The 19,270-nt window shown below is 39.8% G+C and overlaps 1 protein-coding gene across 1 annotated transcript; it reads left to right on the top strand.

Annotated features, from left to right (window-relative positions):
• Positions 1–15,665: 15,665 nt before the first annotated feature.
• LOC149834651 (uncharacterized) lies at positions 15,666–16,245 on the top strand. Its single transcript, XM_090010232.1, has one exon. It carries the CDS (start codon positions 15,718–15,720, stop codon positions 15,922–15,924), a length of 207 nt encoding a protein of 68 aa, XP_089866358.1. The 5' UTR covers positions 15,666–15,717; the 3' UTR covers positions 15,925–16,245.
• Positions 16,246–19,270: the final 3,025 nt, after the last annotated feature.

The raw sequence follows: 19,270 nt of genomic DNA, 5'->3' as shown, positions 1-19,270 counted from the left end.
AATTTCTTTTATCTTGTTATTAATTCATCTTTTTTAATTTGCAATTCAACATGCAAAATTAATAACATAAGCTCGCAAATCAATATGCAAAGCTCTTCACGGGACCACAACCCGTGATAATATGAAACAATGCAATAAGACAATAATACTACCTTTGATTTTTGTGATGCATTTAACAACTAAAACAAAGAGCAACACATGCTCAAGGCTTACACAACTCAGGATGATCCATTTGATCATCAATGCATTCATATGCAAAAATCATGAATAACATGTCAGTATGCATTCTTTCAATGCATATTCATGTATACAAATTTAAAGATGTGCATGAAATAATAAAATTCATAAGCATATGCATGAGTGCACATGTATCCAAGTTAAATGCATGCTTCCATTCAATACACATTCATGTCCAGTTCATGCTTTAATTCACATGTTCATGTCGCATGCAAGCTTTCATGAAATACACATTTTAATTAAACATGTGAACATTCAAGTAATAGCGCATGTGCCAAACACATCAACTTAATGTAAGTATGCGCATAAGATGCAGCCTTACAATATTACCTTGATTCAACATATCATATCAAGTAAAAAGTTTCATTTTCTAGCATGTATTAAAATGCACCCACTCAATAAAAATCTGGAATTTGAATTGCACCACACAATAAATTTTTTTTTTTTAGGCAACTGGGCCTGGCACGTAGCCAAACCCACCCAGCCGACCCAGTTGGATGGGTCAGTTTCTCAGCCCAGTCGACTGGGGCTGACTGCTCATGTCTTAGCCGACTGCAGGTCGGTTGGGCCCAGCTGTTTTAAACTTTTTTTGTTTTATAAAGAACCAATTGCACCCAGCCGACCCAGTCGGCTGGGGTTCGGTTCAGGCCCAGCTGGGTTTGATCTGGACAGACCTAGCATGTCCTGGCAGGGGACTGCTAGGTCTGCCAGGTCCAGTCGCAGGCTGGACCTGCTGGGTCTGGTTCAGACCGACCAGACCCTGAGACCCCAGCCACGCCTGGCAGGGTCTGGCATGTCAAGCCAGATTCGGCTGGCCTGACAGCCAGCCCACCAGGGAATGAAAAAAAAATACCTTTATATATAACCCCCCCTTTTTTTAAGAATACATTTATGTTCAGAAAAAAAAGTATTTAAGCATGCACATAGATGCTGGTTTATGAGCAGCTATGCTTAAGTATACAGATTCAAAGCCCAAAACACATATCCACGCATATTCACGTGCATCATATAAACATGTTCAGATTTTCATGAGTTCTTAAACCGATAGACAATGGGTATGCAGACTTGCAGTTATGTATGCATGTATAAACAAGTCATTTTCAAACATACAAGCCAATGTTTCTTTTTTTACACCCCGTATCCAAGGTTTTACCATTCATAAAATATGGGCCAGATTTGCACATGGTACAAATATGGCAAATCTGTCTCGATCCAGGGATCCATGAACACAAACCTCAATATATATACATATTCCCTAAAATAAATCCTAAAAAAGAGAAAGGTATAACACCCATCTTAGAGTAAATATCTAGATTTACTCTTTTCCCATGGTCTTTCACTAAAATCTCGCATGAAAATCTCATTTATGCTATTTTTTCCCGTTCGTATCAAGAGAGAAACCCGTACCATGAGAAGAAAAATGATGGTAGATATTGAAAAACATGGATGAATGGCTAGAGAAGATCGAATCTCCTCTTCTTCTTCCTCTCTTTTCTCTCTTTTTCTCTCGCTTTTCTTTTTTCCCATTCCTTTTTTCTCTCCTCTTTTTTTTGACTATTTATAGGTTAATTTTGAAAATTTTATTGAAAAACATAAGAAGATTTGAGAGACTCAGAATCTATTTTAAATAAAATTTTAAAAAATCAACTCAAGAGTTCCAAAATTTTCGGAAAACCCTTAGAAGAAAGAGTTCTTAGAAGAGAAAACTCTCTCTTCTCCAGCCCATCTAGATTGGTCCACATAGTGCTAGATAATCTCTGGAGACTCCACAACTCTCACTCCAACTTCATCTCAGCACATGGGGATCTACATGGTCGGCCATACAAAGCTTCGTACAAAGCCATACCAATACTGACATGAAAGTTGTTATTGTACGAGAACTCTATAAGCATCACATGCTTGTCCCAATCGCCTGCTCAATCCAAAATACATGCTCTCAACATGTCCTCGAGCGTTTAGATCGTACACTCTGTCTGTCTGTCCGTCTGGGGATAAAAAGTTGTGCTGAACTTCAAGGTAGTGCCAAGGGCCTTCTAAAGCTGATGCTAGAATCGAAACGTAAAACGGGGATCTCGATTTGACACTATCAAACGTGGCACCCCGTGAAGTCTAATGATCTCATTCACGTACATGTCTGTTAGGCTCTCCAAGCTCTGACTGATCCTGATAGAAAGAAAGTGGGCACTCTTCGTCAGTCTGTCTACGATCACTCATATAACATTGTGTTGTCGTCGGGTTCTCAGCAATCCTACGATGAAATCCATCGATATATCATCCCACTTCCACTCTGGGATATCAAGAGGCTGCAGAAGTCCACCAGGTCTTTGGTGCTCGATCTTCACCTGCTGACAGGTGAGGCACCAGGACATAAACTCTACGATGTCTCGCTTCATCTCATTCCACCAGTAAGTTCTCTGAAGATCTTTGAACATCTTGGTGGAACCAGGGTGAACAAAATATCTAGATATGTGGGCTTCACTCATTAGCTCCTCCCACAACGCCTTCGGGACCCACCATTTGTCTCCGAACATGATGGTTTCATCCTCCTCTCAATGAAAATGTGCCTCTGGCTTCTACACAACCTCTCAAAATCTGGATCGGCTGACTGAAGCTCCTCGATCCGATCTAAAATCTCTGGTTGCGCCTGCATCCCAGCACAAAGGATGCATCCTGAGCCATAAAAAAAAGGTTGTCATCTAACAAACTCCTCGATCAGATCAGACTGGCTGTCATGACTGACACCTTCCTGCTAAGCACATCCGCCACCACATTCGCCTTACCAGGGTCGTAGACGATGGAGAAGTTATAGTCCTTCAGAAACTTCAACCACCTACGCTGCCTCAAATTCAAATAACGCTGAGTGAATATGTACTTGAGGCTCTTGTGATCAAACATGACCTCAAATTGCTCTCCATAAAGGTAGTGGCGCCAAATCTTCAACATGAAGACCACTGCTGCCAACTCCAAGTCTTGCATGGGGTAATTCTTCTCATGCACCTTCAGCTGTACGCCATAATTTTTCCGTACTGCATAAGGACACAACTCAGTTCGATTTTTGAAGTATAGTTGTATACAATGAATCCTCCCATCCCAAAAAGCAATGCCAACACTGAGGTTGTAGTCAACCTCTTCTTCAGCTCCCGAAAGCTCTCCTCACATTGAGATGACCACTCGAACTTCACTGCCTTTTGCAATAATAAAGTCATCGGGACAACTATAAGTGAAAAGTCTTGGATGAATCAACGGTAGTAGCCTGCCAATCCCAAGAAACTTCTTATGTCAGACACCGTATTCGGCTGCTCCCATAACAAAATGACCTCCACCTTGGTTGGATCGACCTCAACGCCCTTTTAAAAAATCACATGGCTGAGAAACATCACTCTATTGAGCCAAAACTCACACTTTGAGAACTTCACATAAAGCTGATGTTCTCTCAGTGTTTGTAATACGATCCAAAAATGCTCTCGGTGCCCCTTTACACTCTTCGAGTATACAAGAATATCATCGTGAACATTATGACAAAAGAATCCAGCTATAAACTAAAGACCCGATTCATAAGGTCTATAAACGCTGCAGGGGCATTGGTGAGTCCAAAATACATCACCAAGAACTCATAATGCCAGTATCTGGACTTGAACGTAGTTTTCGGAATATCCTCCGCCCTGATCCGCAATTGATGGTACCCCGAACAAAGGTCGATCTTCGAGAACACCTTTGCCTTTCTTAGCTGGTCGAATAAATCATCAATCCTAGGCAATGGGTATTTGTTTTTCACCGTCACTTGGTTTAACAAGCGGTAATCAATATAAAGTCACATCGAATCATCCTTCTTCTTAATAAAGAGGACCGATGTACCCTAGGGAGATACACTCGGCCTGATAAAACCTTTGTCAAGAAATTTTTGCAACTGCTTCTTCAGCTCCACAAGTTCAGCAGGTGCCATGCGATACGAAGCTTGAGAAACTGGTGTCATACCAGGCACTAACTCGATCGAGAATTCAATCTCTCTATGCGGTGGCAATCCTGATAAGTCCTCAGGAAAGACGTCCGAAAATTCACGAACAACGTCTAACTGCTCCAAGGGTACTGTTTGACTGTCCTGTGCGAACACATTGGCCAAGAACACCATACAACCCTGATTGTGGTACTTGGAGATCTTCAAAGCGGAAACTAACTTTACCTCACTCGTCGGTCTAGTTGAATGAAATAATAATATAGACAAATCAGGATGCTCCAAAAGGACTTTCTTGCCCCGACACTAGAGGATAACATTATGTCTCGACAACCAGTCTATACTCAGAATGACATCATAAAATGTCATACTAGTATGACCAAGTCGGCAAACAATTTCTGCCCCTCGATCATCACACAGACTGCAGGAAAGTATTTCTCGTAAAAAGAGGTTGCACCCATAGGTGACATCATATCAAGAGCCTTATCAAGGCTAGATGAATCTAAATCAAGTAAATTCACAAACGATGCGGCTATGAAACTGAGTAGCGCCAGAGTCAAACATAACACGTGCATAATGATATGCAACTAGGAAGATACCTTTGATCAAATCAGGCTGATCGTCCTGTATGGCTGCTGTAGCAGCGTAGACTTGTCCATTTGTCCTTCGCTATCCCTGCTGTGCCTGCTGATGCTGTCCTCCCTGACCCGTCGGCCTGTTCAGGCAGTAAGTTGCAATGTGCCCAGGCTATTGGCACTGGTAGCAGACTCCTCTGAATATAGGACAAGTGCTCTGAGAATGGCTCTTGTTGCACCGTCGGCACACAATTGGGGCCTTCCCCTATTGTTGCCTCTGCTGGGGTCGACCTTGTTGGGTTTTCTGCTGAGTTCGCTGCCTCTTACCCCTGCATCTTGGCGCCCACAGGTGGGTTCTTCCTTGCTCTGCCCGCAGAATCACCTTCATTGTCGCCTCTCTATTGTGACCCATCCTTGTACCGCTCCCATTCCTCGTTCAGGACGGTCGCCAACTCTATTGCGCTGCTGAGAGTGGTAGGTCGACTCATCATCACAAGGACTCGAAGCCTGTTCTTCAGCCCACGACCGTACTTGGCCGCCTTCGCCTTGTCGCTGCTGAATAGGTTCGGGCAGTACCTCTCCAAGCTCCTGAATTTGGTGGTATATTTCACCAAACTTATACCTCCCTGGGTCAGATCAAGAAACTTTTGCTGCATTCGCTCCCGCGCGTAGGAGGAAAAGTACGTATCCAAAAACTCTTCTCTGAAAACATCCCAGGGAATTTCATCCACTCCATCGTACTTTACCCTTCGCAAGGTGTCCCACTACTTCTTGGCATCACCCTTCAGGCTGTGCCAAAAGCGGTTTTCCTGTCCTCGGGGACAAGTAGGACATTAAATGCTTGCTCAATCTTCTCGACCCAGCTCTCAGCTACCTTTGGGTTGCCTTTTCTGTGAAGGTTGACGGATCCAACTCCAGGAATTTCTCGTAGAAAACCCCACCGAGGTTCGGGACAACCTCGGGAGGATGGATGCAAGTGGCTGCCTGTGCCGCGTGTGTCACCTGTGCTGCCTGATCTGTCTGCATCGTCATTGTCTCGGTCAGGGTGTGGACATTCATCATGGAGTCCATCCGCTCCTGCCAATCCGCGGGAGTACAATAAGAAGTCGAAGCACGGGTACGGTAATACGCCTATCACGAAAATTTAAAAGTTAACCCTGATTGATCCTACCCCCCTAAGATTAGTTTCGTACATTGACAATAAATACAATTATTACACGCACCTCAACATTTCTTAATTCATATCACAAGATTAAGAATTAAATCATGAGTACATAAGAAATTTGCATACTTTCATAAAGGTACCTCATAGCCTTATCGATGAAGGAGACTACTCTGGAGTACAAGGCACGACTTGCTGACATAAGTTTCTTTTTGTTAAAGGAAGAATGCATAATAGAGAGATATCTATAAAACATATTGGCACAAATTCTATGATTGTGGATCCAGTTACCAAGGTTTACCACCCAAGGTCTTTCATGAGCATACTGCTCGAATATGTGTTATATTATTTAATGATATGCTGGTTTAGTGGAAGTTTGTATTTAGATGTTGTATGATATAATAAAGTTTAATTTTACTACTTCAGTATAAAGTTTAGGTTTCAATTTCATTATGTACTCATTTGTTGTGATGTCACTAAAGATTAATGCATGACTAGTTGAAAATAGACATGTTTTAATCACATTACATGTAATTTCTATGCTTCACATCTATACTTGATATATGTCATTTGGTTGTATCAATATACGCAATCATTGATGGGTTTAATTATGATATTTGTAATCAAGATCACTTTGGTTCTATGTTGATATGATGAATGGACCAGATTGGTAGAGATATCAATTGATAATACAATATTTTTGAACTCATAAGGTTACAATGTGTGATTATAAGGTTACGTATGTGGCCCAAGTGAAAGATTGTTAGATAAATCGTGTGGGCCTACATATGATTAATCACACATTATAAATTATCTAAGATTGAGGCTTGTATAATGCGATCTCATACGGTTGGGTCATATGATATCTCATAGAGTATGATTATATTATGTATAGAGACTTCATATGCCCTCATTTATCAATTTTTAATTTTATAATAGGATAAATTAAAAATAGACTATAAGATGGTTACAATTAGGTTATGATCCCAAAATCATATATAGTGGATGTTCTCTTTTGCCTCTCTATCAAGAAAAAAAATTGTCCTTCTCTTATTAAGTTTAGAGAAAAAAGAAATGACACATATAGGTGTTCTAAAAGATGATACCCGTAAAGATCTATCGAAGCACCAATGGATTTAGGTACACTTTCGCATCAAGTTTCATTTATGATCTTTTTAATGATTTAGCACGAACAAGTTTAACGATCAAATAAAGTGTTTTATCGAATTTTTAAATCCATAAATAATGAAGCCTTGAAACCACATTTAGTAACAATGATTTTTTTAAATCTGATAAGATTCTACAACTTTTGGCTCATATTAATTTATGACATAATTTTGAAAACACAATAGAAATCATGCAATGATCGATCTTGATGAAAAACAGAAGCAGCGACATATGCATTGCATCAATTGCATTACTTATACAAAATTAGGGGAAAAAATCCTATACATAATAAAACAGGAACATATGAAAATAAAATTGAGAAAAATAAGCTTAAAACCCAACTTCACAAAAAGAAAAAAAATCCTAAAACACAAAAGCCCTAAAACCTTAATTATTGAAATGCAACTATCTAAGAAAAAGCAAATAAAAAACCTAAATACTCATCTTTATGAACAATAATCGTAATTTCATATGTTAATTGAAAAAAACCATAATAAAAAGTTTAAGTCAAATGCTAATTAAAAAAATCACCAAAAAATCTAGCCCTAAAAAAAATCACAGAGAAGAGAAAGTCTTGCCGTCTGCCGCGGAGAGTCGAACCGCGGATGGGTAGATATAAGGCACCGGCCTGAGAGAGAGAGAGAGAGTTGGGGTGGGCTGCCTTTGCGTCATCAAGCCCACCTTGACCCGGAAAACCTCTAATGTGCGGTCCGGATTAGGCCCCCTGGACCAAGTTGACAGCAACTTCCCTGCCGTGTCCATCTCAATCATCTTCCTTTTATATAGGAAAAATATGCATATGGCTATGGAGGCTTTAAGGTCATCGAAAATGGCACGTTTCATTAGTTTGACAACTTGCATTCTCATGTTGCCAACTTGGTCCAAAAGAAGATTTGCTGTTTAGCCAACTTGTGGCACAAACGATAAGACCAACATGAGAAAACTTCACCGAATGCCCTTCAAGAGAGGAAACAACAGTGACGAAATGAGAAACCTTTCACCCGATTCGATGAGCGCCACATATTAGATAGGGTATATATTTCTTATGAACTACTGTACCATACTGTCTAGTCACAAGTCATGAACTCAAACTCTGCCTAGCAAATCTGACCTCATATAATTATTCAGCGTGATTTGTTTGTTAGAGCTTGTAACTTGGATTGTATCGTTTTGAAGTAAAAAAAATATGTTTTCGAGTAGGTGAAATTTTGGTGCATTATGAATTTTTTATTTTGTAAAATTTTGAAAAACCTATTTACACCTCACAATTGAAAGGCCCAATAAATTAGGATTTTCTTATTAGGTCAGAGCAATAAGATCATTTATTATAAAGATGATAAGCTTCACAACAATGGTTTAGAGTTAGTGAACAAGATTTTTTTTAAAAAAACAAGCCAATTGATTTAAAATTATCAATTCTTTTCCAAAGATTAGCCCTTTGTCTCTTTGTTGTCACGTCAAGAATGTTTTTTTGCATAGATGAAGAGATGTCAAACCATAGTATTTTGTGTACCACTGGAGTTTGAACCTGCAACATCCCATCACAAGGAGGCGTGCACTGTCAGCTTCTAAAGTGGGCTCCACCAATGGTGACATGGCAAATTTGTTAGACTGTTGAAAGGAGCCACTTGGGTGACAACTACTATATCATGCATGCACATGGTGTGGATTTATTGTTTCACTGGTAGAGAAATTTCAAGTTGAGCAGCAAAATTTTCATGGTCCCTTGCATCATCATGCATGTCCCAACGTGACTTATAACCCCCATGGATGAACCTAGGATGGTTTTAATGACGGTTCATGCAACAAAGATGGATCACTTCTCATGTGGAACGTGAAAGCATTGTAAGGCATGTGGTAAGTAGGTAGGTTGGATCCTTTCATTGAAAGAATGGATTGATTGAAGGTTATGCGTGTAAGGTTCCTTGGATCTGATCCATCTCCTACCAACATGGACGTTGGACCATGACTTATTTGCCTTGTCATTAATGCAAAGCAGCGTTTGGCCTGGACATCTCCTCCTGGCTCTACATACCTGTTGCTTACTTACTACCATGGCAAACTCCATCTAAAAACTATATGGTGACATGGATTTTTTTTTTTTTTAAATTTTAAATCAATAAAAACCATTTTTTTTTATAATTTAACATATACAACTGTATTGACATTGAAATATTATTAAAAGATAACATAAAAAAATAAAAATTGTTAAAAAATGATATTTTTATGCGTCCGAGTCATAGTGCGCCCTCTAAAATGTCGTGTCATTGTGACATAGACGGCCATTGTTGGCTAACCAGGGGGGCTCATATTTGCGGTTGGAAATAAGGAACTTGTAGCTCTAGATCAATCAGCAAGGCTTCTGTCAGCCAGTAAACAATGGGCCCCACTTGCCTGTCCCACAGTTCCTGATATTCCCACAGCCGGTATACCGTGGGACCCAGACGATGTGAAATTCTGAATGCATGTACTCATTGGGCCAAGGAATTTTCTAGCATTTGCTCTTATTGTGAAATGTCAAGTTAATGGACTTCACCAAGTTTTTTGTGGGACCAATGCAACCACAACCACAATATGTCACATGCATACATGGCCCACACTTGCACCCACACATTACAAGGGTTGGGTGGGGCCCTATGTGAGGTTTTATTTATGATCACTTTGGGTTTGGAGCCTGATTCAATTCATGGTTGGTATGGATTACAGCAGTCTCTTATTGTCTTGAACCTTTCATACACACATTTTGCTATCAGTAATGAAGGGACCTATGTAAGTATTATAATCCTTTTTTTTAGAGTAATATTGTAGTATAATCCAACTTGATCATACTAGTCCAATTAACTAGGTTTGAGTGTGCAGTATCCATATCCAAAACTGAGCGCAAAACATATGAATCTTAGCCATAGTGACAAATATCATGATAATTTTTTAAAATATCACGAAAATATGTGATGTTTTAATTTTGCCTATAGTCTTAGACTGTGGCAATGTTTAGGGCCTGTATTAGGTAACCATTTTGAATTAAGCTACTGGATCCAGATATAGGCCACATGAAAAGAAACTGAATTTAAGAACTAGTTGTTATTTTGTTGGGTATTATGAAAGATTTAGGGGTTATAAATTTTATGACTGTGAATACGTTATTTTTTAAGACAAAATACACTTGTTTCTTTGAAAATACTGAGTTTTTTTTTTGGGGGGAGGGGGGGGGGAGAGGGGTGCTAAGCTAAAAGACATTATTTTGAAGAAGAATTTGTTTATCTTCCTACAATTGTTGATAATGATCGAATTTTTATTTTTAATATTATTCAAACAAATCCAGAATAAGGTAATGTTCAAGATTCTACCTATCTAGAATCAAGATTTTACTCATAGAGTACAAACTCAACAACCTGAAGTAACTCAAGAACAAGTGTCTTTAAGAAAATCTACTAGAGAGAGGAAAAGGTCAATTCCAGATGATTATATTTTCTCTAAGAACATCAGGGTGATACTGGCTTAAGGGAGGATGATCCAATCAACTTCCACCAAGCTATACAAAGTTCAAACTCTTAAAAGTGGATAGATGTCATGCATGGGGAGATTAAATCCATGAAAGATAATGACCTATGAGATCTTATCCCATTACTTGAAGGTGTGAAGCTCATTGGTTGCAAATGGATATTTAAAACAAAGAAAGATTCAATGGGTAATGTAGAAAGATATAAGGCTCATCTTATTACAAAAGGATTTACTCAAAGGGTAGGCATTGACTATACAAAGACTTTCTCTTCAGTTTCAACGAAAGACTTTTTCAGAATTATGATGTCACTTATGACTCATTATGATTTGGAGCTACATCGGATGGATGTAAAAACTTCATTCCTTAATGATGACATTGATGAGACAATATATATGGTGAAAACAAAATATTTTATCTCAGGCGATGCAAAGAAAATGGTTTGCAAACTAAAAAAATTCGTCTATGGACCTAAGCAAACTTTTCGTACGTGGAATCATAAATTTCATCAAGTTATCCTCTTGTCTGATTTTGAGATGAATGTGGTTGATGAATGCATATACCATAAATTTAGTATGGGTAAATATATTTTCTTAGTTTTATATGTTAATATTACTTGCCAGTAATGATATAGCCATATTGCACAAAATCAAAATATTTCTCACAAAGAAATTTGAAATGAAAGATCTTGGTGACGTCTCTTTTGTATTAGGGATTCAGATATATATAGATCCTTGTTGTCTTTGTTGTCACATCAATTTTTTTTTTCATAGATGAAGGGATGTCAAATCATAGTATTTTGTGTTATGAAAGGCAAACTGCCACTTATTATTCGACGTACCACTGGGGTTTGAACCTGCAACATCCCATCACAAGGAGGCGTGCATTGTCAGCTCCTAAAGTGGGCTCCACCAATGGTGACATGGCAAATTTGTTAGACTGTTGAAGGGAGCCGCTTGGGTGACAACTACTATATCATGCATGCACATGGTGTGGATTTATTGTTTCACTGGTAGAGAAATTTCAAATTGAGCAGCAAATTTTTCATGGTTCCATGCATCATCATGCATGTCCCAGCGTGACTTATAACCCCCATGGATGAACCTAGGATGGTGTGACGGTTCATGCAACAAAGATGGATCACTTCTCATGTGGAACGTGAAAGCATTGTAAGGCATGTGGTAAGTAGGTAGGTTGGATCCTTTCATTGAAAGAATGGATTGATTGAAGGTTATGCGTGTAAGGTTCCTTGGATCTGATCCATCTCCTACCAACATGGACGTTGGACCATGACTTATTTGCCTTGTCATTAATGCAAAGCAGTGTTTGGTCTGGACATCTCCTCCTGGCTCTACATACCTGTTGCTTACTTACCATGGCAAACTCCATCTAAAAACTATATGGTGACATGGATTTTTATTTTTATTTTTAAATCAATAAAAACCAATTTTTTTTTTATAATTTAACATATACAAATGTATTGACATTGAAATATTATTAAAAGATAACATAAAAAAATAAAAATTGTTAAAAAATGATGTTTTTATGCGTCCGAGTCATAGTGCGCCCTCTAAAATGTCGTGTCATTGTGACATAGACCGCGATTGTTGGCTAACCAGGGGGGCTCATATTTGCGGTTGGAAATAAGGAACTTATAGCTCTAGATCAATCAGCAAGGCTTCTGTCAGCCAGTAAACAATGGGTCCCACTTGCCTGTCCCACAGTTCCTGATATTCCCACAGCCGGTATACCGTGGGACCCAGACTATGTGAAATTGTGAATGCATGTACTCATTGGGCCAAGGAATTTTCCAGCATTTGCTCTTATTGTGAAATGTCAAGTTAATGGACTTCACCAAGTTTTTTGTGGGACCAATGCAACCACAACCACAATATGTCACATGCATACATGGCCCACACTTGCACCCACACATTACAAGGGTTGGGTGGGGCCCTATGTGAGGTTTTATTTATGATCACTTTGGGTTTTTGGCGCCTGATTCAATTCATGGTTGGTATGGATTACAGCAGTCTCTTATTGTCTTGAACCTTTCATACACACATTTTGCTATCTGTAATTAAGGGACCTATGTATGTATTATAATCCTTTTTTCTAGAGTAATATTGTAGTATAATCCAACTTGATCATACTAGTCCAATTAACTAGGTTTGAGTGTGCAGTATCCATATCCAAAACTGAGCGCAAAACATATAGAATCTTAGCCATAGTGACAAATATCATGATAATTTTTTAAAATATCACGAAAATATGTGATGTTTTAATTTTGCCTATAATCTTAGAATGTGGCAATGTTTAGGGCCTGTATTAGGTAACCATTTTGAATTAAGCTACTGGATCCAGATATAGTTCCTACACGACCAGGATGGTTATTGTTTTTTTTAGGAGTTCTTCACTACTGAGTAGGCAACCAAGTAATTGCTAGTTGCTACTTGTTTCTGTTTCAAATTCTCACTGTTAAAAGTTGCTTACTATCAAAGAACTTCAAAAAGATGTTAAACATTTAGACAGGGACAGATTGCAGAAATTTTTAGCACAATACCATAACTTGCAGCGAACTAAAAAAATATAACAAACATGGCCGATCTACTGTTTTATTGACAGTTTTGCTTTTGTTTTATTGAAATCATGGTGCCTGATTTTTTTTCTAGCAATAACTTACATGACCTGACTTTTTTAGGTCACACAGCTTACATGACATGCGCCTGATTTTTCTAGGCGACAACTTACGCATGGTAACTTTTTCCAGGCTATAACTTAGACAAGTAGTTTGATAAGGGTGCCACAATTTTCAGACAATAAAAGGGTAAATTTGTCAAAAAAAATAATAATTAGCCAGATTTGCATATTTTGAATAGGGATGGCAGTGGGGCGGGGCGGGGGACAAGGTTTCCACCCCCGCCCCGCCTCAAAATTTTATCCTCCACCCCCGCCCCGGCTCCGCGGCGGGGATGGATTTTATCCTCCACCCCCGCCTCCATCCCCGTTTCATACCCTTCATCCCCGGTCCAAACGGGGATGAGGCGGGGCGGGGTGGGGCGGGGATATTGCAGGGAAAAGTGGTCGGGGCGGGGTTGGGGCAGGGATTAGCCGGGGATTAGGCGGCGATCGTGGCGGGGACGGGGCGGGGAAAAGTGCACGTCCACCCCCGCCCCGCCTCCGCGGCGGGGATGGATTTTATCCTCCACCCCCGCCTCCATCCCCGTTTCATACCCTTCATCCCCGGTCCAAACGGGGCGAGGCTGGGCGGGGCCCCGCTTTCCCCCCGGTCCACTGCCATCCCTAATTTTGAATCATGAAGTGTGGCCATGTTGTTCATATTTTTTGGTCACATGCCAAAAGTGAGTGTCATCTATGTCTTTATCAGTAAAAACTTCCAATTAACCACCAAGGTTTTAGTCCTTACAAATATGCTGACAAAGTTCTCTAATTTCTTAAATACCCCCAAATTTTTTTCACCCTGGTTAAGTAGATAGCCTTAAAGGTGGCTATCATTCAACTCAAAATTGCACTTATGAAAATAACTAAAAGTTCATTTATGTTCTTACCTTTTCACTCATTCTTGACCCAAATTTCGAACAACAAAAACCAATCGAACGATAAAAAATTTGCCGTTTCGAACAACAAAACCAATCGAACGATAAAAACCTAGCCTTGTTTTTGGTAATCTTTAACACAGTTCGTTTAACTCCATAATTGACAATACCTAAGTTTGAACTAAGGGTGGTAGAAAAAGGAAGACGTCTGTTTAAATATGGGAAATGTATGGGAGTCATTTGAAAAGTTTAAAAACCATGCTAGGTATGTCAAATTTAGTAATAATTTTGGGGGAAAATTGAAATTACCCTAAAAAAACCTTATGAAAAGGTGGTATGGTACCTGCTGCTGTATTGATTGTAACAACAAGGTTTGATTGTGTTCTTGTTGGGACATGGATCACAAAAGTTAGATCCAGATGTAAAATGGATAAAAACAAACTGGACCTAAATCCTAACCTTGGTTGGATCGAAGGGTCAAGATCCAGGTTCAACCCTACTTGGACGGTTCCAGGTTTTATCTAGTAAAATACAGTTAGACTCGCACCCTAATCAATCGGGCATATTATCTCGGATATAGATGTTAAAATAATATCCGAATGTATATTCTGATTGGATTCAGACCTACGTGTGTTGGATCTGGATTTAAAATTCGGTTTTGCATTTACATTCATGTTCGACTCAAATCTGATCTGTTTTTGCATTCTTTACATGCAAAACCCTTTTTTTTTTAACATTTTTAGTTCGCATGAACATTTAGGGTAACTTACATATAAACACATAATATATGGGGCCTAGGATGGGTAACTTACATAAAAATTAAACAAGTTCTAAGGGGTTTGGCTGCTTAGGATGGGGCCTAGGCGGTTAGGGGGGTGGTCTAAGTTCAAATCCCATGAGTGTCACCCCTTGCACAAGCCAAAACTTGACGACTTCCAAAGGGTGAGGGGTAAGCCCTTGGAGTTTTTACTCTACCAGAACAACGTAAGGCGGGCAGGCATAGCACTAGGTCAAGACTTTAGTAAACATAGGTTTGCCACATACGTTAGGCACTCATACATAAATTACCCTAACTTTTAAAAATTGGATCAGAGCTCAAACTCCTTTACCACTCTGGATACGATCCACATTTTTGGTTTGGATTATGACTTGCTGGTATTTGAATTCGGATTCGGATCTACCACGTCCATTTCAGTCAATCGTCGGACAACCAGGTGTCGGACGTACCTAGCAATAAAGACCGTGCTCAATTGGGTTCGGATTACGACTTGCTATGTCCATTTGAGTCACTATCACCCACATGGCACATGGCACATGGCACATGAACTTAGAATGCCCCCAACAGCTACAGATCGCGTGCCTAGCAATAAAGTCCAGGCTAAAAAAATATTATGTTTTAGAGATTCAGCCACGTGTAACCTCAACCAATAAGAGCCGTCCATCAACTTCCAGGAGCCCCCCCGTCCTCTCCCTTATAAGGAGAGCACAGTTAGCCGAGAGTTCGACACTCCCAAAACACGAGAGAGAGAGAGAGAGAGAGAGAGAGAGAGAGAGAGAGAGAGAGAGAGAGAATGGTGTTCTTCTGCTGCTTCGTGGACCAGAAGAGGACGATGGGGAGCACCAAGCCTGCGGCAGGGCTCTGTTCGCGTTGTGGATCCGGGGCACGGGTCGCGGATATGAAGACCTCAACCCGATTTCTCACAGTCCCCTTCTACTGTCGCACCTGGAGGGCCATCATCTGCTCCTTCTGCGGCTCCATCCTCAGGTCCTATGCCTGAATCACCACCACCACCACTACTATTTCCTCCACCTCTTTGGCGATCTCGGCGGCCACCAGGAGTGAAGTTTATGGAGATCGCAGAGTTGGAACTGCAAAGGGATCTTCAAAGTTATAATGGTGTTCTTTAATGGAATCAGTGGTTAATTAACCACCAATATTGGAATATGTAATCAAACAAAATATGTATGATCTGAGATTTTCATAGTTTTTTTTTTCTAAAATTTTACCATGCAGTCTAGATGGTTGGTTTTTATAGAAAAGACTCTTTAGATATTCGGATTACCATGTATAAGAAGGATCTTTTAATATTTAAAAATCAACGGTTCAGATTTTTCATAAATATTCAAGAATACAAAAATCACATTTCTTGACCCGATTAGGATGATCCAATAGTCGATGCCAAGCAAATGGACCACGCAGAATGCATTTGCATGAAAAAATATAAATCATTGCATGAAAAAATATTGGCAAATAATTGCTAGTACCATATACACCACTAAAATCTATCATTTTTTAATGTTTTCTCTTTCTTTTTTTTTGTATTTATGAAGCCTTACAAATGTGATCTACATATATTGTTTAGTAAGAAAAAAACATGTTTTGAACGGTCCGATTGTGGGGAGTTGGTAAATGAAGTTGGAATTGAAGACGGATGGAGAAAGGAAATGAAAATAGTGTGGAAACTGCCTGCCTTTTGTCTGAAAAAGGATGGATCCATGCCAATGAAACAAAAAAAATAAAAAACGGAAAAATATCTGCAGCCAAAAACTCACGAGAAATAGATTTAAAAAAAAAACTCACATTTTGGCCAAAATATCGGCAATTAAAATATAGACAAATAAATTTGTATAAAAATGCAAATAAAAAATTTTCATGATTTTTTTTCGATAAATAGTTGATAAAAACATAAATATCACGTTTAAAATGTGTTAATTATGTTTCTACGGAAAATCATGCTATTTTCAAAATATCGCAAGAAATTAAAGCTTAAAACTTTTAGGTAATTTCTTGCGATAGTTGTTTGAGTTTTTCATAAATCTTGTCACACGGGTTGGGATCCACCAGGTAATTAGGAATTCGGATCAGGTACAAGGGATCTAATTAGACGCCATTCATCGCAAAGATGAACGACACCCGAAAGCCCACCAAGTCAAAAGTGTTCTAAAGAAATCCTAACCGTTCGTTTTTGCATCCGCCCATGTTGTTCATCTAGAAAATGGACGGCATCGGTGGGTCTTGTGTGTCATTCATCTTGGGAAACATTGGTCTAAACAGAAACGGATCATGCATGATGTGATCCAACGGCGTTTAGGAGAAAAATTCAACAAGATCACGTGGTACAATTTACAAGCTTTACATGTGAGTTTAAATAAGACCTGCAGAATATATTATATAAAAAAATGAAAATATAAAAACACTAGCAAACTCATTAATATCGTATGAAAACATGGTCAATAATTTAAAAATATCTTTTTTTTTGTACAATAACAATATTCTTTGAAAATATTGTGATGAAATTGTAATGTTTTCAAATTTCCAGCAACATCTTTTTTAAAGGAAAATATTGGCAATATTTGTGACAATGGTTAGCCGGTCTGGATATGGATTTGCAATCCATATCTAAATTTGCACTAAGCTTCTTGATAGATTAAGTACACAAAATACTTAGAGCATATGACAACCGTAAATCTAATCATCACCAAGTCTTATCCCAACGATATGAGGTCAGCTTTATAAGTCTTATTTCTATATTCCTTTTAATTTAATAGTCTCAAGACTTATAGTCTTTTTTTTTTGAAGTCCAGGAACCCTCACCCAGAACCGGGTGATTTAATGGACCCGTCCCCAGCGAGGCAAATCCCCTAATGGATCCCAATTGGTGTAAGGTTAGGGATGCAAACATGTGGTTGAGGTTAGGATAGACCCAGCACTAGATCCAAAGTTTGAAGAGTTGGTACAGTTCTGGACCAAGATCCAACTCAGATCTTGCAATAAAGTTGTAGGTGTGGTTCAAAAACGAGACCCTACAGCATTGGATCCTGTGAAAAAAATGAGACCCTCAACTCCTGTGCTGATAGTAGGGGTCCAAGTGGTTTTTACACTGGCTGGATCATAAATTCATAATAGAGCTGATAAAAATCCAAATATTGGGTAGCAAATCTGACTGGATCCAGATTCTAAGTAGATTTGATGTAGTAGAATTGAATCAGGACACAAATTTTGAATGATAAGGCTAGATTAAACAAGAAAAGGCTGAAAAATGGATCAGATGTGGAGAACTTTCAAATTGGTAGAATTTTATCCAGATCTGATTATAGATACGACAGATAACACTACAAGAAAATTTTTAATTAGCGATGGACATTTGCGACGAAAATAATCCGTCGCCAAATTGCGACATATTGGCTAGAGAAAACTATCTGTCACTAACATTTGCGTAATTAGCAACAGAAAACTTCCGTCGCTACTTGACGATGGATTAGCGAAGAAATTTTTTTGTCTCAAGTTTCTTCGCACTTTAGCGACGGATCATCGGCAAAAATTTTCCGTCGCTACTCTGTCGCCAAGTAGCGACAAAGTAAAGACGAAATTGTTTCATCGTTAATCCGTCGCTAATTTCTCCCATAAAACCCTAATGCGAGCCCCTTTTTCTTTTCTGTTTCATCTTTCGCCCGCTCGCCGCCCGACGACCTCCTCTCTCGTTCCCTTTCCCGTTCTCTCTCTCGTTGCTCCCCCTCTGTGTTTTTCTACGAGCCCCGTCCGACGACCTCCTCTCTTATTCCCTCTCCCGTTCTCTCTCGTGTTGCTCTCCCTCTGCATTTTTGGTGAGCCGACAAACCGAGCCCGCGATGACCCTGCCAGTGACATCTCATCGATTCCTCCGGCAGGTAACCCTTCTGCTTTCCCCCTTGCTCCTTTTCCTTGAAATAAGGGTCGATGGCGGTCCGACAGAGGGCCACCAACCTCTGGTGGAGCCTCCCCCTTCCCCCTATAGTTGTCGGAGGGTCAGCAGAGGCCCAACAGCCTCTGTCGAGCCCTCCCCACCCCTCTGTAGTCGACAGGGGTTGGCAGAGGCCCCAATCGCCTCTGCCAGGCCCTCCCCTTGCCTCGATCTTCGACAGGACAGGGGGCTTCGCCTCCTGTCCTCTTGACTTCTCCAGCAGTGGGGCTCTGACCCCCTGTCCTCATTATGATCGGCATGGGGAGAAGCCCTCTACCCTTTTGTTTTCCTTGGCAGGGGGTGGCTTCGCCCCCTGTCCTCGATAATTTTGACAGGGGGAGAAGCTCCCTGCCCTTTTATTTTTTCTAGCAGGTGGTGGCTTCGCCCCCCTGTCCTCGATAAT

The sequence above is a fragment of the Nuphar pumila genome, chromosome 6 (assembly GCF_984573655.1).
Source record: "Nuphar pumila chromosome 6, dmNupPumi1.hap1.1, whole genome shotgun sequence".
NCBI classification, from domain to species: Eukaryota; Viridiplantae; Streptophyta; class Magnoliopsida; order Nymphaeales; family Nymphaeaceae; genus Nuphar; species Nuphar pumila.
The sequence above is the reverse complement of the archived record's forward strand: the minus strand, read 5'-3'. Positions and strand labels throughout refer to the sequence as shown.